Here is a 26,494-nt window from a genome sequence, read left to right on the forward strand (position 1 = left end):
CTTATAAAAATTTATTTACATCTTTTTTACTTTGAGCAATGTTGAGCTTGATATATTGTTTAGCATTCATCTATTTAAGGAATGACTTATAATTTAATTCTAAATTCCATTTTAAACCAGAGTAAACCATGAAAAAAACGTTGATGATGTCACGGTCACATGACAAAATTATGTCTATGAGCTGATAAACAAAAAAACGTCAGCCAATCAGAAGACGCATTACATCCAAAATAAAATAATTGACCTTTATCAGTAAAAAAAGGAAAAACAAAAATAAAAAAATTCCCAAATTTTCTCTTGATATCATTTGCTCATCAAAAAGCTTCTGTCCAAGTTTCATGAAACCTTATGCAGGTTTGGCAAAATTATTGTACCTAAAAAAAAACTTTAACCACAGGCCGAATTAATTAACCTCAAAAAGCCTTTTTGGGTTTGTTAAATGAGATCATTTAACTAATTCTCCCTCCTCCCAAAAAACAGGCTATGACAAACAATTCAGTATTATTATTTTGTTTTCAGTGAGTATATGTGAACACACCACTTTCAATCATCACAGCACATAATGACAAACATTCAGTGGAATCTAGCACATAATGACAGACATTCAGTTGAATCAAACAAAGTTATGCAAAAATTAAATGCTATTGTGATTAGTGGTTTTAATTCACATTCCAAATATTCAAGGTTATACGTGTTAAATCTAGTCAAATTTCAATACTTCTAATATGATTTATATTGGTATGTAAGATGCTAAAATTTTCAATACTTCTAATATAATTCCAATTGGGATTAAGGATGCTAAAATTCAGCAAATACCAGTATAAAATATACTAAATTAGAAATCTAATGGTACTATTTCTATAACATATCAAAATGAAATTCACTTAAACATTTCTATGTCCTTTTTTATTATTATTTCATATGGAATAATATCATAGAAATCACAAGCAGACTAATTCTTAAGATTTATCTCCCCTTCGTAGTAGCTAAATTTAATTTTTATTTTCAGCTACTCTTTGCATTTCTTTTATAATCTGATTAAAAATATATCTACTTTGACCTTCAACACTATTAAAGGTTACCAATTGGTTAATTTCACCAACACACATTATGTGACTTCAAATTATACACATAGATAAGCTAAGTTATCAAGAGTAAGTGACTCCAGCAACACAATTAAACAAGATAGTGGGAAAATATAACAATTACCTTCAGTTGCTTCTTTATTCAGGCCATGGCCTCCACCAAGACCACTCTTTTTGATCAAAGCCATAAGTTTTGCGTTCTCTTCCTTCAGCTCTCGGATCATACGATCAGTTGGACTCTCATTAATAACTGCTTTATTTTGGATTTTCTTTGCACTGTAACAAACCCCAAAAAAATCATTTCAATTATTTTGTATGTCTTCCTTGATAAAATGTTTTAGAAATTCAGATAGCTATTGTTAATAAACTGCTTCGCTGAGAGCAGCTGGATACGCCCGCAGAGGTCCAACCCTGAACAATTGGGGCAAAAATGGACACAATATTCAAGCTTGATACAGGTCTGAATTTGGATTGTTATTAAATAATTGACATATTATAGGTTTCTGAATAAATGTAGTCAAAGAACTTGAAATTGGTTATATGAATTGAATTTATATTCAATTAAAGATTTCTTGCTGTTGTGCAATACACTGTGCTATTGCGCAATGCTAAGTAAATCTGTTGTCAGACTATAAACAAATAAAATCTTATAACTCAGAAACCTAAATTCGAAAATTTATAAAAATCAAAAGGGAGCTTACAAAAATAGATATAAACAATTTACCAAAGTTTCATAAAAAATGCTGAAAGCATTTTTGAGTTATTGTCTAAAAACTGGAAAATCACCCTTTTTGTAATGAATAAAACCCCATGAATCTGAAACGTATGGTCTAAAATTTATAAAAATCAAAAGGGAGCTCATGTCGATAGAAATAAACAATTCATCAAATTTTCTTGCAAATTGGTGAAATTGTTTTTGAGTTATTGTCTGAAAACTGGAAAATCCTCCCTTTTTTAATGAATAAAACCCCAAAACTCGGAAACGGTAAATCCAAAATTTATGAAAAACAAAAGAGAGCTCACGTCAATAGATATAAAAAATTCACAAAAGTTTCATGCAAATTGGTGAAATTGTTTTTGAGTTATTGTCGGAAAACTGGAAAATCCCCCCTTTTTTAATGAATAAAACCCCAAAACTCGGAAACGTTAAATTCGAAATTTATAAAAAACAAAAGGGAGCTCATGTCAATAGATATAAACAATTCACAAAAATTTCATGCAAAATGGTGAAATTGTTTTTGAGTTATTGTCTGAAAACTGGAAAATCCCCCCTTTTTTAATGAATAAAACCCCAAAACTCGGAAACAGTAAATCTGAAATTTATAAAAAACGAAAGGGAGCTCACGTCAATAGATATAAACAATTCACCAAAGTTTCATGCATATTGGTTAAAGTGTTTTTGAATTAATGTCCGACATGTTGACGACGGACAGACAGACTGACAGACGGACGGACAGCGGTCAACGGTATGCCATAATACGTCCCGTAAACGGGCATAAAAAAAGTAAGATGGTAAAGTCATAACCTAATTTTCTTTCTTGATGCAACTTAATTCAGAATTTGTTTTTATTAAATTCATACATCATAAATTGAATAAAATGCTCCGCTGGGCGCAGCTTGATACGACCGCAGAGGTCGAACCCTGAACAGTTGGGGCAAGTTTGGACACAACATTCAAGCTTGATACAGCACTGAATTTGGATTGTGATTAAATATTTGACACAGCACAGGTTTCTGACACAGAATGAATGTGGTCTAAGAACTTAAAAAAATTTAATTTACCTATTCACACCATATCATTATTATTTGCTTTTATATATAATCAGAAATAACCAATTTAAAATGAAAAATTTTAAAGAAAAAAAAATCCCCCCCCCCCAAATTTTTTGAACCCCCTTATGATTCATCACCCCCAAACTCAATCCCAGCCTTCCCTTTGTGGTATGGTACCTGCAGTACAATTTCAGAGGGATCCATACACTTGAACATAAGTTATTGTCTGGAAACTAGAAAAATGCTTGTTTTTTGGCCCCTTTTTGGCCCCTTATTCCTAAACGTTTTAGGCAATTACCCCCAAACTCAATTCCAGCTTTCCCCTTTGTGATATGGAACCTTGTAGTACAATTTCAGAAAGATCCATACACTTACACACAAGTTATTGTCATGAAACTAGAAAAATGCTTGTTTATTGCCCCTTTTTTGGCCCCTAATTCCTAATATTTTGAGACAATTACCCCCAAAATCAATCCCAGCATTCCCTGTGTGATATGGAACCTTGTGGTACAAAGTCAGAGAGATCCATACACTAACACACAAATTATGTCTGGAAGTTACAAAAATGCTTATTTTTGGCCCCTAATTCCTTAACTATTGGTACCATAACCCCCAAAATCAATCCCAACCTTCCTTTTGTGGTATTGAACCTTATGGTAAAATTTCATAAAGATCCATTCACTTAAACTAAAGTTAGAGTGCGAAAACCAATTTGTCTTTGGACAACGACGACTTATACTTTTGTTTTTTGCAAAACCATGATGGAGAATCTCAAAACCATGAAGGAGAATCTCAAAACCATGATGGAGAATCTCAAAACCATGAAGGAGAATCTCACCACCATAAGGGAGAATCTCCACACCATGAAGGAGAATCTGAAAACCATGAGGGGAAATCTCAACACCATGAGGGAGAATCTCAAAACCATGAGGGAGAATCTAAAAACCATGAAGGAGAATCTCAAAACCATAAGGGAGAATCTTTTCTTTGATCTACATTGTTTGTAATTTATGACAAAGAATTAAAAGTGAGTTGTCATCATTTTCGTCCTATTCATTTGTCAAACTGTAATTTAACTTAAGTCAATGTACACATAAATGAGCAAAGGTACTGTGATTTATTCATTATGTTCACAGTTAGGTTCTAAACAGTAAGAAAGATAAACATTGCAAGTAGGAGAAAGCAAATATTTTATAACAATAATTTACCGATCAGCATATCTGAGTGTGGATAAGGTCTCATCGTAATTTATATCTGCAGGACTAAGGGCAGCAATCTGTCAAATAAAAGAAAATTTATGGATAAATTTAATCCATAGTTATTAAATCGGTGTTTGTATTGCAAAAAAACAGTCATTCAAAAATAAGATTAAGCCATCAAATCATAGGTCTAAAAAAGTTGGTCACTGAAAAAACAGTAATCACATATATTTAAATTACCGCAACTTGATTTAGATTTTTTTACTCCGTAAGTTTACAGAAAATGACTTGACATATTTGGATATTTAAACTAGAAACAATTTAGATTTAAATCAAGTCAATTTAGATTTAACAAAAATGACATGTGGCCAAGAAAATAGCATATCAGCTTTTAAAATCATTCTAACTTTGAATAATTTACACAAATTAAGGCAAATGAAAATGAAACAAACAAATAAAAAAGGAGCACCAAAGGTGTCAATTTGTCAAACTTCCAGAGTGGTAATTTTTCCTCTGAACAAATTTTTTAGAAGGAGAATTGTTGTAGAACCTTTTTGACCTTGTTTTTCATAGTATATTATCTCACATTTTGCATTAAACATTAAAGGGTTATTGGTTTTCTAAATTACATTCAAACGATCAATTAACAATGAATTCATTAGCTAAAACCACTTGTAATGAATTAAGGTAACTTAGCCACTATATATGGAGTAAAAACTCATCATAGGTACCAATAGATGTGTTTTTTTATCTACACAAGATTCAAAAGAAGTGATTGAACAAGAACAGATTTAAATCTAAATCAATTACAAAGTTACGAGCATTGAAAACACCAAATTCCAAAATGTTTTGCCAAATCTAGCTTAGTCTTGATGATCAATGCCTGTGGAAGGTAAAACCTTGTTGTGTCAACAATTACTGGTATTTGATTTTTACAATACAAACAAGTTATAATGAAATAATGGTCAGAGGAGGAGGAGAAATAGGAACATTGTCTCTCCAATTAAGGAAATTTGACTGCCCTGCCAGGAAAATGTTCTTCAGAGCGTGATTTCAAACTTTTTGACCAATATTTTGAGGATCCCATCAATGCCTTGAGCATTTGACATCTTTAATTATTAACATCATTATTGCCATTTTGTGTGGCATCAATAACAACTAATTGAAGATTATACTAACCATAATGGTTCTACTGTTCCCTCCTAATGCTGATTGTAATAGCTTTGTAAGCACTGAATCTCTATAGGGAACCAGTACTTTCTTCTTTCCCATGGCAAGATCAGCTAAAGCACTAAAACATAAAGTAGAATAACATCTTCATTTTTTTAAATTTGACAAAATCTTCCTTTTTTCATACTTTCTTAATTAAGAAACAGGAAAAGAGTTTATTTCTGGAGTAATTCTCTATTAACTTAAGTATACTCTACCAACAATTTTATTTAGGAGGTGTTGGTTCAGCAAGTCTTTATCAGGATCAAATCCAGGATTTGATTGGGGGGGGGGGGGGGGGGGGGGGGTTGATAATTAGGAATTAAAGGCCCTTGTTATGATTCAAAATTGGTGGTATTTCACCTTTATTTCATCGATTTTGAAAATTTACCAGTGAAGGGAGTTATGGGATAGTAATGGGAATTTCTCTACAACATCAGTGAATAAAAGGAGATGTGGCGTATATAAAATAGCAACAAAACAACCCAAAAGTCACAATAAACTAAAAGCTATTGTTTTAAGGACTAACTGAAAGAATAAAGTTCTATTCATTACAATCTTTTCAATTACACTAAAAGAAGAGAAAAAAATATTTTCATACAGACGGGAGCAACCCATCAATGACAATATAATAATTCAGATGCAGAATGGAAATTATTATTTAAGTTATACCCCTAGACGAGAGATATTCTAAATATAGATTTTGAAAACATTTAACCCAAAGGGTAAGGCTATCAGCCTGTGACTGGCAGTTTAGGAGCTAATATTAAGTCAGACAATTTGTCGCAGGTAATGAAATATTTTTAAAAGTCTCCAGGAGGTTATGAGTTTTATTGTTACCATTTAAAAGAACTGACGAACAATTAACTTTTAAAATCAGATATTACAGTAACACTAAAATCTGTGTTTTAATTAAATTACAATGTATATATTTGTTTACCCTGTATTTTAAACATGAACATAATTTTCAATTGTATTTTTGCATTATTTTCATACATTATAATATTAGATATACATTTTATACTGTAGCTAAATTAAACCTAAATTTCAAGTGTTCATGGACCTTGTTGACTGGTGCCTGTGTGCTTGTAAAAAATAATTAAATTTAAAATAATACAAAAAATAAAAGGAATATCATATTTGTGATACAATTGGACACTAGTTCATTATATTACTGGTAAATTTAGTGTCAAATTGGAAAATCCTGGTATGCTCAAATCTATGCACAACTTAAAATTATATAAATACATGTATTGACACCCCCCCCCCCCCCCCCCCCCCCTCCCCCCCAAAAAAAAAAAAGAAAAAAAAGAGGTTTTGATCATTCCCATATTAGTTTCATAGTTTGTAGAATTATGTTAAAATGAAAATCTTGTTATATGAAAACAAAATGAAAATCTTGTTATGTGAAAACAAAATTATGACAATGTGAATTCATTCTATTAGAACTTTTGTCAGCGGACTTTAAAATGGCAATCTATTCTGTGATGGCTAAACATAATTCTACTACAGCATGCAATTAAGCAATCATGCTATATAGAATCTATTTGTTGTGTATAGATACATCTTTTGATCAATACCTAATAACATTTCCTAAGGTTGACAAACTCTGGTTTATAGCAGAACCCTCTTTGAGACGGTCCCCTGTTGCTCCTGTTGAGTCTGCTCTCTCACTTCCAGCCAAATCCACCAGATTAATATCACTACTTCTGGTGTTACTTCCTCCATCTGTTTGGAACACCTATGATAAAAAAACGCAATATATAATAACTGATTCCCTTCTTCAGATTCTAATGCATTTTGGGTACTATTCTGTAAAAAGTGCATAGAACCATTATGATAGGTTAACAAGGTCCTTAACAATGAATATGTAACAAATGGGGTATTACTATTTACATTCCTGTGTGCAAACAACAAAAAACCTTCAATCCTTCAAATTCTGAAACAGGGAGTTTCCCACGGTCACATTTGAGTATTGAAATGCCCTTATGTAAAATTCAATTTCAACTTTATTTTCTGCTTATATTATTCTTAAAGGCCTGATTTAGACTTTGACATATTGTATAGACACTCACTGGTCTATTATTGGATATCCTAGCTCCAGAGTTCTCGAAAAGTGGTGGTCTGAAGGTGTTGACCACTAAAATTTGAAATGGACCAACACAATTTTTGTATTTTGCATTAGAAATAAAAGTGAAGACCAGCAGATTTTCTTCAAGGACCACCAGGGACAAAAATATTTCTAGAACTGTGTAGCTCTAGATGTCCTTTATTTTGTTTTAAAGTGTTATTGCCATTTTCAGTCATGTCTAGTTTAATCTGTTTCCATTTGTAAAAGATTGAGAAAATTTTATTGTTACTTTTATTTTGAGTTATAGTGGGGTTTAATACATGTATATGAGATATAAATATGACCTTCACATTTTTTACAAATTCTATAGGTTTTCTTTCAAATAAAACCTCCTGGTGTAAAATTTCGCTGCAATCATTTTATTTCATATCGCTATATTTCTAAAGCTATCTTCTGGGTAGTACATGGAACAGTCAAACTGAGGATACCTGTAAGAGCACGGCCACTGTGGCATTAACATAAAATAGTTAGGTATTCATTATATTGCTTTAAAAATTTCCCCTGTCCATTAAGCTAACAACAATCAATCAATCAAGATCACATCTGCATACACATTAATATAACTACTGATTTCATCGGTCAACAATTATAAAATAAAAATATAAACATTAAAGTAATAATAGTTATGTTTTAAATTCAAAAATTAATCGTATATATTACAAAAGTATCAAATATTGGCATTAAGTGGATACTCCCTTTTAATAAATACATTTTATAATCAACATCTCAGAAATTTTCTGATAATAAAACTAAACCGGTAATCAGTCTCATCTAATTACGACCTTTCTGAAAGTTAGAAGCAAAAATCTTGATGACATTTGACCTTGCACTCATATGCATTTAAGTTTGAAAAACCTTCCACTCTGGTACAAAAGATACATTTTGCAGTCATGGTTATAAAAATTGTCTTAATGTATTCTTTCTTTATACCCTGTGTATTTGACATTTAAAATTCAAACGCAATTATCTTGTAATGGCATCAAAATGTATTTTTAATCCCATGATCAAACTCTGTATACATTGATTTTCCATCAGCTACGTACATTAATCAAATCGTTTTGTAATGTTTCTACCATGAATATATTTATAACAAATTAACCAATTATTCAACCGTTGTACATAAAACTTTTGTATAATGTAGGAAATAAATGTAAATGTTTCCCCCTCTTTGCAGGCCAAGAAGAGAAGTTTTGGAAACACTTCTTTTGAACTCTCTTATTGACGGAATAAGCATAGACATACATTAAAAGGGGGGTTCAAAAGGAAGTCTTTCCAAAGTTTTGACGAGGCAAATTATTTTTTCTTAATTTCACAGAACTAAAGGATAAAAATTTTCCAGTCCATTAATAGAAATTTTGACAAGACAAAAAGCACAATTCTTTAACAGAATTGAAGGATAAACTTTTTCAAAGGCCAGATGGATAAACAAAATTAATCATTAAACAAAAGCCCATTCACAGTTCAGAGGCATGGTCTCTTTTACAAACTAAACAAACTATTTCTTTCACAGTCTTAAATGATGAACTCTTCCACACATTTACAAAAGGGTTAACTCTTTTATTGTCCGAAAAACTCATGCTGAAGCATTTGCTGCAACCAACAATAAGCTGGCCCAATGACCTTTTTGATTTAAGCTGAATATTGGCAACTTACTTCAACATGGTTTAACTACCAGAGGTTATAATAAGCACAAATACAAAACATTTATAAGCACATTCTTTTGCACCCAGGTTATCTTGGGCTAAAAATTCGTTCAGATGTCAGACAAAAATTTAATTAAACATTTACTATCCATTCTGATGTAATTTTACAATCTTCTTCACATCTCTTACATGCTCATAAACTCATAAAACCGTCTCAAAAAGTCATTTACTATCTTTTCTTCTCTTCCTTATTGATTCAAAATGGTACCATCATCATAGTGACCAAAAAATTGTGTTAATCATCATTTGCATTGGAATAGAACTCTTTTATATGACATGTCACATATTTATGAAGGCTTTGATTCTAATTTTAAAGAGATGCTAAATCAACTTTAGTATTAAGGAAGAATCAAAAAGGATGAATTTATAAGGTCACACTAAAACCAGGAAGTTTCAGTACAGGTGAAAACAGATCAAAATATTTAAAATACAGGTGATAATAGAAGATTCTAGTTTCTGGCCAGGTAAAAAAGGTCAATATTTCTGTGTGTACCAGGAAGTCAAAAGGTCATATACCTATGAAGGATAAGCAAGACTTTTTTAAATGCAAGATCAGACATGCAACCAACAGGACAGAAGCATGATCTCTTTACAGACTAAAAGTACACTTGTTTTCATAGCCTTAAAGAATAAACTATTCCACACGTCTACAAAAGGATTTACCCTTTTTACAGACAAAACAAACATCTTTAATATTTGAAAGCAAATAAGAAAGACACGACTTTCAAATATTACATAAAGAACTGAAACATAAAATCTTGCAAAAGCAAATATTGAGTAATTGAAGGACTTTGGCCATTGCAAGAAGGAGGAATGGTCTTTATTGATCAAGGATCGAATGTCCCCTTTTTGCTACAGCTAGTGTCAAAAAAGCCTAAAATTTTCATTGTTTTTCCTCACATCATGTATTTTTCCATTACATGTACCATTAGTGACAATGTTTTAAATTTTTTATCTTTAAACATTTTTAAAACCAAAGTTTCACTGTAAATGTTTGCTATCTATAATCTATAAAATCTTGTCTTTTTTTTGAATGTGTAAAAGCATTACAATGTTGTGAGAGAATAACAAAAAAGTAAATCATGTTAGACATTTTTATGTCTTTATTGTTCCCTTTATTGCTATTTTTTTTCCAATATACAATTATATTACCCCTTAGATGGTTAAATAACCCAGGACAAGTAGAAATCTGGCACAAAAAATATATTTTAAATCTTTCCAATGCTTTTCAATTTATTTTAATAAAAGCCCAAGACATTTTTTAAATAAGTTAAGTTCGAATACAGTAAAACCTGTGAATAATAAGCTCCTAAGAGAAGTCGAAATTTGTCCTTTGTAAGCAGGCACCCTTATTTTAAGAAAACCAAACATATATTTTAGAAGATGAAAGACAGATATTAGACTGAAGCAAAATCCTCCTTGTAACTAGTAAGTTTGCAGTGATAAAATTTTTTTTAATTTGAATTATATTTAACATCATATATATATCATGTATTTGTACCTTGAATCCCTGTTGAAGGTTCAATATAAGCTTTTTAATTTATTGGATTTTTTACCATTCCCCTTGCAGGCAAAGTTTTACTTTAAATAAATAAAAAAAAGATGGAGTAAATGAATGCAGTGAGATAGCAAGCAAACAACACAGAAAATTTTTGGAAATCTTAGCAAATATGGCTGATGGTAAAAACTGAAATACCAAGATACTACTAAATAAATATGATTAAGGTGGTACCAAACACCTTGACTAAAATAAATTTGGCCCATTTAATTTTCATTTAATTTTTACAAAATATTTTCTTTGACCCTTTGACAAAAATATAAAAATTAAAAAAAACTTGAACCCACAAACACTACTTTTGATTATTGAGAAGCTTAATAATTCCTTAACAATAGAACATGATCAGCACGTTCAGCTGATTTTTACAGAGTTATTTCCCTGTAGTGTTATGTACCACCTTAAAAGGAGATTAATGGGGATATACACCAATCAGGTAGCAATCAAACAAAACCAAACCAAAAGACATCAAAAGGTTTACATATTCTCTTCAACCAACAGGTGTCTACACTATTTGTCAAGCTCTAAATCGCCCAGTCTGGAAAAGTTGTCAATGAATTTTAACAGAGACTGCCAAAGTTATAAATACTACTGATCAGATTATGGTTTGGGAAGGCCTCATAGAATTTTAAGATCTTCTGATATCTCCCGATTCTTTTTTATCAGATAATTAGTGGCAGCAGATACAGATTGAATACTTTAAATAAAGTTTTTAGCCATTTTAACAAAAACTCTTACGAGAGAAGAATCACTTACAGGTTAAGAACAAATCAATTACAGTTTATGATAAATTTATGTCATACATTTTTTTTGGAGAAGAAAATCGCTCTAATCCATGCAGTAAAAATGGGAAATTCCCATAAGAATTCTAAATAGTAATAAACTTAAGTGTGTCTACATGTGCCTTGGAACTGAGATATATCATCCATCAAAATTGCAATTTTTAAAACCATTTTTAAGTATTTTAAGTGTTATCTGTCCATAGATGATATATCAAAAGAAAATCAAACGATGTTTCAAAAGATGAGATACATTTTTTGTGTACTTAGAAAGATATTATAATCAGGCAAAGTCTCTATAAAAATAAGGAGATGTGGTATGATTGCCAATGAGACAACTATCCACCAAAGTTCAAATGAAGTTTTTTACTATAAGTTTGTAGTGAGTAATAAAAATCTAAAATTGTGTAATTATGTTTTGTGTCATCACATCAGTACTTTTTCTTTAAAAGGTAACCCCCTCTCTTCATCCCTGCTCATTAATTTTAACAATACTTTCTATTTTCATATATTTGCCACTGGACAATAAATAACAATCATTCAATAATGAAATTGTTTATCAGGGATTTAAAACAACTAAGATAGTTTTGCAATTCTGTTTGCCATTTAAAACATTTCTTTAGCGTATATATAACTACTATTTTGTCATGTAGTATGTATATATATATCGGAAATCTTCAAGTACAAGATAAAAAAAAAAGCTTCCCTAGTAGACATGTAGTATACAAAGGAGACCTTCAAATACACAAATGTATTAGGTCTCGCTGAAATTGACCAAAAATCAATTCTAGCCATTAATTATTTCAACTTATAAAGAATTCCTCTTGATAAGACCTACATGTAAATAAATAATTACAATAATGTGTTATGCTCAGGTAAGCTGTTACAATAGGTGTTAAATTAATCTGAGTCTAAATCAATCCTTAGTCTATCACCACTAAGCTTACTTAAATCAAGCTTGTCTAGAAGCTTGTTGAGAATGTTTGACCTTATTTGGTCGTGTATAATACATACTTTAATACGGAAGATATATATCTAGTAGAGCGGATGCGTATAATGCACAACTGTTGATTTTTTTAATTATAAGAACCTTACATTTGTATCCTCTTCAATTTCATACTTTTTTTAGGCTTTTAACTCTTTTTGATTTGACTGGCACTGATGTCCTTTGTAGCCAAAACGCGCACCTGATGATAAAACTATAAGCCTGGTATCTTTGATGACTCCCCCCCCCCCCCATATGAAACAACAGTTTGGACAACTTTGCCTAAAAACTACTTTCTCACAGTCTCATACCTGAAATTTTAAAATGGCAAATATGAAAATTATGTTGTTTTCATAATCATTTGTAATTTTTTGTCTTTATAAAAGGGGTTGTCATTCTATTTTTGATTAACCAAAAGGTAGATGGGCCAATGTTAAACCTTGAGAAAGCAATCAAAAATATTCAGCTTGAGAACATGTTGATGTGATCATGAACACTAATTTGGACTAGACACTGTATAATACCATTCTAAACTGGAGTTATCATGGGTTAGCTCATTAGGTAACAAACCCCCCGAGTTTTCTTGTGGTAGCATGCTTACCTTCAGTCAGGAGGTTTTATACGGTTAGATATTTGGCCAGGTCAAACCAATGACTTTAAAATTGAAATCGGCTGCTTCTCCACTCTGCATTTTGGAGTAAGAGTAAAGAATAGTTGGCTAAGAATCAGAATAACAGACTTAGTAGGGTAACTTTTTCAAGAAGACTTTCAGTTATAAAAATGAGAAGAGTTGGTATGATTGCCAATGATCCAACTTTCAAAAAGAGGCCAAATAAAAAGCAAAAGGGTTTTACCCTTTTCAGTTAGGAATTGATCCCAGATGTAAAGTCAACCTTGTATATAAAGGTCACTCTTAGGACCAGAGAGTACTGACCTTATAATAAAGGTGACTTTAGAATTGACATTCAAAATGCATAGGTGTCAGTACAGCGGGACAAGATTAGAGTGACTAGACATTGCAGGCTTTTTGCTTAATAGAGACGACCATTATAGCAGGTTTGACTGTACTATTACTGCAAAATACTGTACGTTCCGATGCTGATATTGGCTGGTAGAGCACAAGTAACTTAAGGTGTTTACCTGTGCAAATCTAATGGTGATAACCATATGTGATCGGCTACTGGTGGCATTCATGTTTGTTGATGCAGTTGTCCTGTTAACTGTTCCCTGTTCCATTAAATTTTCTATTTCCTTATAATTACGAACAGGTACAAGCTGAAAAAGACAATTAAGTTAATTGTTTTCCATGTATTTTCTGCTTCAAAAAAATCAATTCTTCCCATAAATAACATAATGATAGGAAGAAAAATTCTATTTGATTAAAAGCAGACTCATCAATAAAATTTTAATTAATGCAATGTTTAAAAAAAGAACTTGTCTTTTAATTTTTAAAAACATTCTGATTATAATTACATGTGGATCAATGAAACCAAAATCAATAGACTTGTCTATCAGGAAACTGTGTATTTTCCTCCCCACTTATTAATACTTTTCAACAGGCTTTCAAAATTTTAATTTTTTTTTTCTTTCAAAATCATCATGAATCATGGTTTGAGTAATCTTTAAAACAATTTCCATTAAAAACACACTAAAGATCCATAATTTTCTATTTTTTTCATGATCTTACATCATCTTTCTTTCGTCTAACTAAACCTTTTGTATATAGTCAGAATACTACTACAAGGAAATTTAACGATCTTGATTACTCATGATTAGTCTCGCATAGTATTTATATTCAAACAAAAAGAGCCCAATTTTCATCTCCCTATTCAGCATTAGTAGCTTACCCTAAGTCCTTCAACATAGAATCCACTCTGAGGATTTTGTCTGATTTTCAATCCACCCTGTTGAGGTTTAGCTTTGACCAGTAGATCTCTGACTTGTTCGTTGTAGATTTCTAGCATACTAAATGAAACCTAAAAAATAAAATAAAACACAACCATCACACAAATAACTCATGGCACAATTTGTATTGCTAAAACATTTTTTAAAATCAGGAGAAATTAATATATTCTTTATTGATGCAAAACAATCCCAATTAGGAATATAAGCATACAAATAACATAAAAATGATCAATGCCAAAAAAAAAACAAACAATTATATCACTTGTGTATTATTTATTAAAGATGACATTATACATAATGTCCTCTATCCTCAACTCTAATGACCGTTTTATAAAGAATGTACCAGTGACTGTTAAAACATCACTTGGTGTTGACAGATTCTAAAGCCCTTCCTTTAAGTATTGATAACATTTGTTAAGTTATCAAAGTCATTTTCTGCAGTAATAAAACATCTAAATAATAGACCACTTTCGAGTTTGTCCGTCACTGGAAAAATCTCGTCAATTATGCGTGCCTTTATGACATCATTTACCAGATAGAGGGGATCGCCTGTATCCCTGCACTATTACAGTTCATCAAGAGTCTTAGTGATTGTCACTGTGCAGGATAAACTAGCAATAATGTTTATTCTGAAGGTACTTAATCACAATTCCCTAATGACACAAGTGCTGATTGTCAATTATTAGAATTCAATTTGCCAGATAATTCGTGCAATATAGCATCATAGTTTTCCAACCACTCGCTCAACATAGGAACGGAAGTGACGAGGCCCCTAAACGCACAAGTGATGTTCACTAAAACCAGAGTTTTTGACGGAAATGCATTGAACTCGAAAGTTGTCTATTGTTCACAGCTATTCTTAGTAAAATCACAGGACAGAAAGAAATGACATTCATCATCAATTTCATTTTAACATTTTTACAAATATAGAATTACAGTTACAGTTTTACAAATATAGAATTACGGTATCAAGAAAACCTAAAAAATATGATGCTATGAACACAAGAAACACTTCACATGGTTATAATATAACCTTCATTTTCACAAAATAGGGTTAGCATTAGATAGTTTTCATATTATACACATGAAAAAGATTGGGACATTGAAAATTTTTGACATTCATTTTTTGTGAAGGTTTGAGGTTGTCTAATTATTCACTTGCCTAGACTAGGATTGGCTTATTGCTTGACAAATGCTATAGATATCCCTGTCTAATGTTGAAGACTGTATAATATCTTTTTTAGATTTTTGGTGGTGTTGGACTGTTGGGTTACTGTTTCATTGTTGTATACCCTTACTTCTTTCATATCTGTATTCAACATTGATGCCAATTATGAATTAAAGATGTATAGATATTCATGATAAAAATAAAGATATGAAATTATAAACGTCAATGAGACAAGACAAAAAAAAAACAGAACTCCAAGACATCTAGAGAGCAATTTTCATCAACAATACACATTTGTCTACATAATATGTTTATCTCTAAATCTGTAAAAGTTGTTAAAGTGTGTATTGTCGGTCGACAACAAAAGTTATAAACCCAAGAAAATATTACTAGGTTAAGAGGAGGTGAAATCTTGAGTCCTTCAAAATATGATTTATATAAGGGACAAATGTTATATAATTTTTGTCATTATTCTCAACCTTCTATGCATACCCAATAAATATCTCAGGTATATATTTGTTTTTTGCCAAAAGTGGATTGAGGTCCTTTTATCCCTCCTTGAAAGAACCAATTCACTTTGATTTAGAATATTTTTACCGATTATTACCCATTTCAATTATTTCATAATGTAAATAAATTATCACAGTAAATTTATTTTGATTATTTACTTCAAACTTTGAGAGCAGAGCTGTTTAAAACTTCTAGGTTTAAGTTTAACTTTATAAATTTTCATGTATAAATTGTTTCCTTTTTTGTAATAATATTGATTCATTCAACAAAAATATCATGCTTCTCTGGTCATAAATACTTGGAATTTATATAATAAAATCAGACAGCATAACATGTTAGCTCAGACAATAAAAGGAAAAGTCAACATACATGCTTTAGGGATTAACATGGATTAATTCGGCTGATTAAGTAATGTAGGAGGTGTCTTAATTCGTCTATACAAATTATACCATTAATACCAAATGAATTAAAAAATTTGTTCGTCATTTCCTATGTTTTAGCTTATATATGGCTAATGCTAAATTATACCATGTACAGCCTTTCTGATCATTGTAATATTCATTTGCTGCTAATGTTTATTTTTATTTTTGTGTGGGGGTGTCAAGGACTTATAATTTTTGGCTCTAGGATGATTGGAATTATGTTTTAGAATCATCTCTATAATTAAAGTGTTTTTTTGAAAAATATGATTATTTAGTGGTTATGAGTCATTAAACCATTTTTTATACATTTCGGTCACTAGCCTTCTTCAGTTTTTCTACTATCCTTCTAACCTACATGGTAGACATGTCACTTTTCACAATCTTTTAGTTATAATTCAATATAATGATGTTAAGGATGTTCGCTCCTCTCGTTTTTTAATTTTTGCCAGATATTCGGAAACCTCTGGTTTTATCCATGTAATGCCATTAAAAATTTGCCCACTAACGCCTACTTTTCTTTCCATAATTTGATTACATATAGTTTAAAATGTCATCTTTGAAAATCTTATAAAGTCCTTGTTATTTTTTCATCGTTTTTGAAAGAAAAAGGTGCCAATGTTAAATGTATGAAAAATCTAGAGAGAATTATTTCCCGCCAAATTTTCAAAGGATTTCTACTCAGATCGATTAAGAGCATGACATATTGTACAGACACTTAACCTACACACTTGAGCATGAAATTTAGAGGAGGCCATATTTCATAGGACATATATTCCTTTTAAAAAATTTGCTAATCAAATATTGCTGACCTATCGTGTTTAATTACTGAGGAATAGGCTTCATCCAAAAACTTTATAGCATGGAAATGAGGTCAAGGTCAAGTGACAATGACTGATTGACAAGGAATCATCTTGAAAAATGTGTGTCCTCCTAAATGAAGGTGTGAATAAGATATTCAGGTTTTTGTAAATTGTTAAAATGGCCACTGCTGCCACTATAGAAATAATAATGTGCCACCCTCTGCTACGCTTGTTGCAGGTTAGACAAAAATAGTAATACAAACACAGATGGATTCCTATATGTAAAGTTGTATATGCATGTATTGATAGAGATTTATCAGGTCATATGAGAACAAACTTTCCTAAATGTCCACAAAGTCTGCATGAATTGAATTCATTCCAATAATCACACTGTTGATTCACGCAATCAATCACTTGAATGCGGTCATTTCTGTGAAATTTATTTAGATTTCAGAAAATACTAAACTGTCAACCTTGAGTGAAAACATGTAACTTAATTAATATTTTAACTATGAAATAACTTAACGCTATCACCTAGTAGAATAATTAACTGTTGGTTATCTTATTCAAAGAAATTCATACTGTAATTTTCTGGCCTAAGTTATTAACTTCTACGCATTTGAATTGTGTTTCACTATAGTCCGTTAAATTCTTTTTATTTATTTGTAGAAATATGATCTTTCTGTTTAATATTGTAATATACAATTTAAACCTCTGGTTTTATCCGTGTCGAGTTGTTATTTTATGACAAGTCAAAGAGCATTCAAGAACAATTAAAGTCATAAAATTGTATTGACTTTTCGGTATTATCATATTCAAAGTGTCGAGGCAAATTTTATCAAGTAGGGAATTATTGTCCTTGGGCACAAATTCAGGTGTCTTTAGAAATGTTATAAAACTTTGTAAACAGGTACTGCATATGTACGATCGATAAAAATGATTGTTGATAATCTACATGTAAAAATTGTATCTTTAAACTGTTATGAACATTTGGCTTATATAGTAAAGAGTTTATATCTTTTTTATATCGCATATTCCTATTGTAATGCCTCAAATTTTACGAACAATTTTATTTCTGGTATGTGATAATTTAAATGAAAAGGATAAATTAAGTATGATGGACTGACAATAAATATTTCCATATATATAAAAGTTGTAATTTTTACAAATAATTATATTTTTGGTGCGTGACAATTCTATATAAATTGAAAAGGAAGGAATAACTATGATGCAGTGACTATAAAATTAATTTTTTTTACATAATCAATTTTTTTTCAAAGGCCAAATTTAAACCTCATTATATTTTACGAATTAGTAAATTGCATGCTATGATGGATTTAAGTAAAATCACAATTTAAGAAGATATGGAAATTTTTAGTGAAATTTCAATAAATATCTTTAAAAAATCTTGTAAATTAGTTATGTAATATTTTAAAACTATCATTATATAAATGTATTTTAGAATTTTCAAATCTGCAAATCTAATCTTGTGCTGAATTCATGTGAAAATAATATGAATTTAAAATTCATTTAAAATAGCCTTTTGCTAAAAATTAATGTGAACATTTTCAAAGTTGAAAGGTCAACTATTTGATGTTGTACTTTTCTATTCCAAACTTCAATATTAAATTCAAAGAGCAACGACAACTCAAACCCAGTGTCTTGACCGACAAGTAGACCTTGAAAGGATTCTATATATTATCAAATATAATTATCCTTTAACTCATTATTAGTGAGAAATTCTGAGCTGAGGTTACAAAAAAAACTATACAGTTTTTTAAGCAGTCGTTGTTGACCCTGAAAATGAGGTCAAGGTCAACAAACATATGACAGACAGTAACTTTGTCACACACCGCATACAACCTTCTGAAATATGAATCTTGATACAAAAAGTTACACTACCACTGCCAGATTAGCATCCCTACTTCTTGCATTCTAGAACTTTCGAGACAGACAAGACTAAAAAAATATCCTTTTATCAACAAAATGTTATAGGCATGAAATCATAAAACTTGAATAACCTCACTGTATATTTACTGTTTACATGTGAACAAAACACTATGAATTAATAATTATTTAGGTGTAATATAATATTTATTGGAAATGAGATATAAGAATTAAAGGTTCATCAATTTCTGTTTATATGTGTGAATATAGTACAGTATTCATTATCAACTTGTTAATGTCTATATTGATTATCCCATGGGGTTGTAGAGATAGTTATTTTGTAATCATCTAAATTCTTGGCCCACATAAATTCAATTTTGAATGTTTGAAAAAGCATTTCAGTACTTTATGTTATGTCCCATAACGATATCTTTATACAATAATGGAACAAACAGATTTTCCATGGCAATTATTAATAAAAAAAGTATGCCAAGGATGGCAAATACAAATTTCAATTAAAACTAGAGGCTCTAAAGAGCCTGTGTCGCTCACCTTGGTCTATGTGCATATTAAACAATGGACACAGATGGATTCATGACAAAATTGTGTTTTGGTGATGGTGATGTGTTTGTAGATCTTACTTTACTGAACATTCTTGCTCCTCACTATTATCTCTATCTATAATGAACTTGGCCCAGTAGTTACAGTGGAAAATATTTTGTACAAATTTACAAAAATTTACAAAATTTATGAAAATTGTAAAAAATTGACTATAAAGGGCAATAACTCCTTAAGGGGTCAATTGACAATTTTGGTCATGTTGACTTATTTGTAGATCTAACTTTGCTGTACATTATTGCTGTTTACAGTTTATCTCTATCTATAATAATATTCAAGATAATAACCAAAAGCTGCAAAATTTTGCCTGATTGGTCTGAAAATTTCAGGGCAGATAGATCTTGACCTAATGAACAATTTTATACCATCAGATTTGCTCTAAATGCTTTGGTTTCAGAGATATGAGCCAAAAACTGCATTTTACCCTATGTATTATTTTTTTGCCATGTCGGCCATCTTGGTTTGCGGGCAGGGTCATCGGACACATTTTTTAAACTAGATACCCTAATGATGATTGTGGACAATTTTGGTTAAATTTGTCTTAGTAGTTTCAGAGGAGAAGATTTTTGTAAAAGATTACAAAAATTTACGAAAAATGGTTAAAAATTGACTATAAAGGGCAATAACTCCTTAAGGGGTCAACTGACCATTTTGGTCAAGTTGACTTATTTGTAGATCATACTTTGCTGAACATTATTGCTGTTTACAGTTTATCTCTATCTATAATAATATTCAAGATAATAACCAAAAACGGCAAAATTTCCTTAAAATTACCAATTCAGGGGCAGCAACCCAACAACGGGTTGTCCGATTCATCTGAAAATTTAAGGGCAGATAGATCTTGACCTGATAAACAATTTTACCCCATGTCAGATTTGCTCTAAATGCTTTGGTTTCAGAGATATAAGCCAAAATCTACATTTTACCCCTATGTTCTATTTTTAGCCATGGCGGCCATCTTGGTTGGTTGGCGGGGTCATCGGACACATTTTTTAAACTAGATACCCCAATGATGATTGTGGCCAAGTTTGGTCAAATTTGGCCCAGTAGTTTCAGAGGAGAAGATTTTTGTAAAAGTTTACGGACGACGGACGCAGGACGACGGACGACGGACGCAAAGTGATGAGAAAAGCTCAATTGACCTTTCAGGTCAGGTGAGCTAAAAATGTCAAACATTTGCTCATCAATGAAAGAATCCTTAAAGAAAGGATTTAAAAAAAATTGAGTTTAAAAGAGGCAGATAATGATTTGTCTAAAGAAAATCAATTCAACTCTATTCTGAAGGAAATAAAACCTAAGTTTTGCAAAGATTATAAAATTGTTTACTGAATATTTATAAAAAAAAAAAAATGTTATTACAAATTATCTCTACTGGCATTCACATGAAAAACCATCAGGAAAATTCTGGTCCATGTTAACTACATGTATCTATAAATGAAAATACACCTGTTGTAAAAATCAAAATGAAAAATAAGGTATCTGAGCTAGTACCCCAGTTTGCATACTAAATACTGTAAACCAACTTATTTTTGTGCACATTTTATTTCTATTTTATATTTATATTCATGTCATTTTTCTATAAGTGAAAGTCTTGAAAATAAATCACTCAAATATTTAAGTTGGTTAACAGTAATACTGTAGTAAAGAATGCTTGTAGTTACTGAAACCACACTGAAAGTACTTAACTTGTTGTTTAATTTCATGGTGTCCTACACTTAAATTTGATCAAAGCAGAACATCATGTTTACTTTTTTCTCACCTGTAATTGTTTACTTTTTTCTCACCTGTAATTGTTTACTTTTATCATCATTTTGTTCAGCAGCTTTGAACAGCTCCTCACATAAGATCGGTACAATGCCTTTATTTGATCCATATCCTATCATAGAGTAACTCTTGCCTGATCCTGTCTGCCCATAGGCAAACAAGGCAGCATTATAACCTTGCCAGGCATTGTCTAACACACCTTTACCAAGGTCATTATATACTTGTCTCTGCAAACAAAAATATGGTGTTCAATTCAATTTTCTTTATTACTGTATTTGTGGATGGTTTTGTTGTGCCATCACCTTTCAGGCTGAGAAAAGTTACTCCCCATACACTGTTTTGAAGCCTTAGTGTGTATGTACAAAAAAAATGATGTACACATACATGGTTTATTAACATTTTTGTTACAAAAAAAGACACCATTGCTGCCACCAGTGAAATGGGTAATGAATATAGAATTGCCATAACAAAGCAAACAGTTTTTTGAATTTTTTTAAAATTAGACAGTCAGTTCTAAACTTTCAAAGCCATGTATATATATATCAACTTCAATTTTGAATTTACCAGTATATGTTATGTTGATAAAGATCTACACTCTTAGGGACAAAACAAGTAGATTTTACCTTGGGATTTTAACATGAACAGCTATAACATATATAGTAAAACTGAAGGGCTTATCAATGAATCAATGAATTTTAACACTATAAAGTTTGATCTAGTGTGTTAAAATCTCCATATCAAAATCAATGAACGAACAAACAAATGATCAGCACCAAAATTAAATTCAAACAACTGTATATTAGATATTCTGGTATGTCCTTGATATTTCAATCATATTCATAAATAAAATACCACTAAGGAATTTACTATTACCACTGCTTAAAAACCACAATATGATCTTTTTATCTACTTCAAATAGTTAAAATCGATAACAAATAAAAGGAGCAGTAATCTCTCTGTCATAAAACAAACACTAACAATCTGGTGTTATTTTCATTGTCAATTGTATTTTTTTCCTTCAGTCAAACCATGGAAGTATTATATTGACATACTTCCATGGTCAAACGTTGATGTTGGTATGCTTTAAATTAACTACAGAATAGTCAAAATAATTCTGTGCCTTGATCATTTTCTTTGACTAATATGATATAACATGTGTTTCTTTAATTTTTTGTTCTTTTCCTGAGGAAGTTATATCCCCCAAATTGTTTGATAAATAAAGGCAACAGTAGTATACCGCTGTTCGAAACTCATAAATCGATAGAGATAAAAACAAATCCATGTTAACAAACTAAAACTGAGGGAAACGCATCAAATATAAGAGGAGAACAACGACACAACAAAAACACAACATTAAAATGTAACACACACAGAAACGAACTATAATATAATAATGGCCATTTTCCTGACTTGGTACAGGACATTTTAAGAAAAAAATGGTGGGTTGAACCTGGTTTTGTGGCAATACGCCAGACAGCTGAGCAGTAAAGACAAAACCAGTGAACAGATGTCTATAGTATACAGTACACAAAGGGGTGCATCCAAGATTTTCAGGAGGGAGCATTATTCTAGAAAAGGGAATGCATCAAGGAGAAACATAAGAAAACCTTTTCTTTCTTTTTTTTTTGGGGGGGGGATCAATGGGGGGCTTGGCCCTCTATGCCTCCCTGGATCTACCATGGACACATAAGATCAGATCAATCAAACTAAAGAGATCACTCTTACTGGTATTAAGTGAATCACTGAGAAACATGGCATTGGATTGTTTAAGATTTGTCGTGACATTAGTCTAATTCATAAGGTTCTACACTACGAAGAGAAATTTGTGTGTACCAGAGTTGTTGAAATCTATTTGGAGTTTGTTAGTCCTTGTAGCTTGTGAATTTTCTGTAATTATTTATAGTGTAAATCACTCCTGATTTTTGGTGATCCTGGTCAAAATTTACCAGTCAGGACTCACTGATGAATTTCTCTGGTGAACTGTATTTATTCTTTATATTTTTCATAGTTATTTTTTTCTATGTAATGATACCAACCTGATCACTGTAGTTAGATCCTGCTTTTGCAACATTAAGTCCAAGTTCATTCTCGTCAAAATCAGTATGTGACCAGTAAGAATGGTCAAAAGAGAATACCTTTGTCTCGTTATTCTCTGGGTTTTTGATGGTTGTTGTTTGTCCAGACATTGATATGATGCACTTTGACCCTGCATTTTTCTCTCTCTGAAAATGTAAAAAAAAAAATATTTTGAAATATTTCAAAGAGTTGCATTAGTTTCTTAACTTAATATTCCTGTACATGTGTCACTGTGTATTCTGAATTCATGTGCTGTGTTGGAATTTCCAAGTTAAGATGGTCCTTAATACAGGAGCAAAACAAGTGTATTCCATACATCAATATATCTATGAATATTGGTATGACAATTTTGTAAAAATCATTTTGTTCCTTGCATATCTGTCAGAATGTGTATTTACAGTACAGTACCTTACCACATATGCATGTCCCTGTTCCAAGTCAGGGACAGTGCTTGCCTTAAGTTATATCTTAAATTCTTAATGTTATGTTATCATATAGGGAATATACATGTAGTATTGATGGCAGACCTTTTGTAGTCTTCGTTTAATTCAACCACGAAACACCTTTTTTTCAATGCTCTTTAACTTTGAAATGGAACTGTTTTGATTCAAGCGCAGCTAAGGATAGTGTCTTTTGTAGACCTAGCACACATCTTACATGCTAATATTATAAGTCGGGTATCTTTGCTAAGTTTTGCCAACAATTTTTCAAGAACCACAAATTCAGGACATTTCAGAGCTTGATGTAACATATAGACATTCTGTCTATTGTTGAAGACTATATGTTGACCTCTAGATATCTTTTTTTTAGTGTGTTGTTGTGTTGCTGTCTCATAGACATGAATGTTATAACTCCTTTCATTCATAAAAAAACAAGAGGAAATTTTACAACTTGGTTTCTAGATTTTAATTGTTAAGTTTGAAACAAGTATGTTTGTGCCCTTCGGCCACCAATATTATGGCCACTTTATTTGACACTTTATAGTTCCGAAATTTTCAACAGAAACCATTATCTTACATGAAGGACAGTTTTCTGAAGGACAGTCATGACAGTTTTCCGAGTTTGTGCAAACATAAATGAGTGTACAATTTGTAAAAGAATTTCAAAGTTTATTGGACACACTATAAACAAATATATTGGACATACAATAAATTGTATTATGAAATGAATATGAAGTGAAATTTTTGTTTCATAAGTGAATATCACATTTGAAGGCATGTGGTTTTCTGCACAAAAGGTTTCTAAGATTTATAGAAATACAAATAAAACATACAAATACAAAGACAATTCTATCATTGTCAATGTCTCTAATCTTCTTTTTCTTGCTTTGATATCAAAGGTATGCCAAACAGGGGAGGTAATTATACAACCCATTATTGTATTTGATGCTAAGTACCTTATAATAAATAAAATAACAATTTAAAGTACTAAGTACTCAAATATCACTTATTTTTATTATTTTACAACACTACACCCGGGTAGCATTAAGTTTAAAAGCACTACAGGGAATTTTGACAATTGTAATTCAAAATAAAATTTTAAACCTTGAAAAATTTCAAATGAACTATTTATATAAACCATCATCATTATCTTTCCATTTTTTATATATTTTACTTATTATTTAAACAATTTTTGTCCTTAATCATATAAAAAAATGTACAAGAACACCAGGTGAAATGGGATTAAATATGTATACAGGTAATTATGTAATTATTATAACAGCTTACTTTTATTGATGTCATAATGTATAACAGGGACAATTTTTTACAGTTCTATATAACACAACAGGTTATAAAGTGTTTATTACCAATTTAAATAAATCAATTCTTAACACTTATATGTGAGCCACTCAGCATGCTTGAACTATACCCAATAAGAATACTCACTAAGACTATATCCTGTTATTACTGTTTTCAATTTTTTTTTTTTTTAAATAAATTGATTGTCATAAATTTTACATAATAATAAAAAAGTTCTATACCAAACAATCTAGGTGGTCCTATAAAGGCCCTTCAGAATCAAATAAAATACACACAAATACCACAAAACATCAACTATTTACGTATAATGTAACTAAAGGGTTGAATCCTAGAGGAATGGGCATTTCTATGACGTTATCAAATAAACTATTTCACAAAAATTAACATCCGAATTTGAAATTTACTATCAGTGCTATTGATCAAGATGATCTAAGAAGATACACCTTAGTAATAACATGTGCTCCTATAAAATCAGTGGGATTACCATTTTCTGAATCACTATGCAAATAGACTCTCATCCTAAAACTCTAGAAAAGGGTATGCATCAAGGAGAAACATAAGAAAACCTTTTCTTTCTTTTTTTTTTTTTTGGGGGGGGGGGGGGCAGGGATCAAGGGGGGGCTTGGCCCTCTATGCCTCCCTGGATCTACCATGGACACATAAGATCAGATCAATCAAACTAAAGAGATCACTCTTACTGGTATTAAGTGAATCACTGTGAAACATGGCATTGGATTGTTTAAGATTTGTCGTGACATTAGTCTAATTCATAACGTTATACACTACAGAGACATTTTAGACTGAATCACCCTGTGTGTACCAGAGTTGTTGAAATCTATTTGGAGTTTTGTAAGTCCTTGTAGCTTATGAATTTTCTGTAGTTATTTAAAGTGTAAATCACTCCAGATTTTTGGTGATCCTGGTCAAAATTTACCAGTCAGGACTCACTGATGAATTTCTCTGGTAAACTGTATTTATTCTTTATATTTTTCACAGTTTTTTTTTCTATGTAATGATACCAACCTGATCACTGTAGTTAGATCCTGCTTTTGCAATGTTAAGTCCAAGTTCATTCTCGTCAAAATCAGTATGTGACCAGTATTTGAAATTTGCTATCAGTGCTATTGATCAAGATGATCTAAGAAGATACACCTAAGTAATAACA

The 26,494-nt window shown here is 31.0% G+C and overlaps 1 protein-coding gene across 5 annotated transcripts in view; it reads right to left on the bottom strand.

The window, feature by feature from the left end:
* LOC127699105 (kinesin-like protein KIF28) overlaps window positions 1-26,494 on the bottom strand; it is a 57,095-nt gene that overhangs the window by 26,402 nt on the left and 4,199 nt on the right. For all 5 annotated transcript variants that reach the window (XR_007981070.1, XM_052202842.1, XM_052202844.1 and 2 more), the window contains exons 2-9: window positions 23,530-23,715; window positions 21,514-21,720; window positions 14,267-14,395; window positions 13,560-13,694; window positions 6,847-7,007; window positions 5,237-5,348; window positions 4,067-4,134; window positions 1,210-1,361 (exon numbers count right to left, since the gene is read on the bottom strand). Coding sequence is in view for 4 of the 5 variants with exons in the window: in XM_052202842.1 (XP_052058802.1) it covers window positions 1,210-1,361; window positions 4,067-4,134; window positions 5,237-5,348; window positions 6,847-7,007; window positions 13,560-13,694; window positions 14,267-14,395; window positions 21,514-21,720; window positions 23,530-23,715 (1,150 nt within the window). In the remaining variant the exon portion in view is untranslated. The remainder of the gene's footprint in view (window positions 1-1,209; window positions 1,362-4,066; window positions 4,135-5,236; window positions 5,349-6,846; window positions 7,008-13,559; window positions 13,695-14,266; window positions 14,396-21,513; window positions 21,721-23,529; window positions 23,716-26,494) is intronic.

The sequence above is a fragment of the Mytilus californianus genome, unplaced genomic scaffold, assembly GCF_021869535.1.
Source record: "Mytilus californianus isolate M0D057914Y unplaced genomic scaffold, xbMytCali1.0.p SCAF_4, whole genome shotgun sequence".
Lineage (NCBI taxonomy): Eukaryota > Metazoa > Mollusca > Bivalvia > Mytilida > Mytilidae > Mytilus > Mytilus californianus.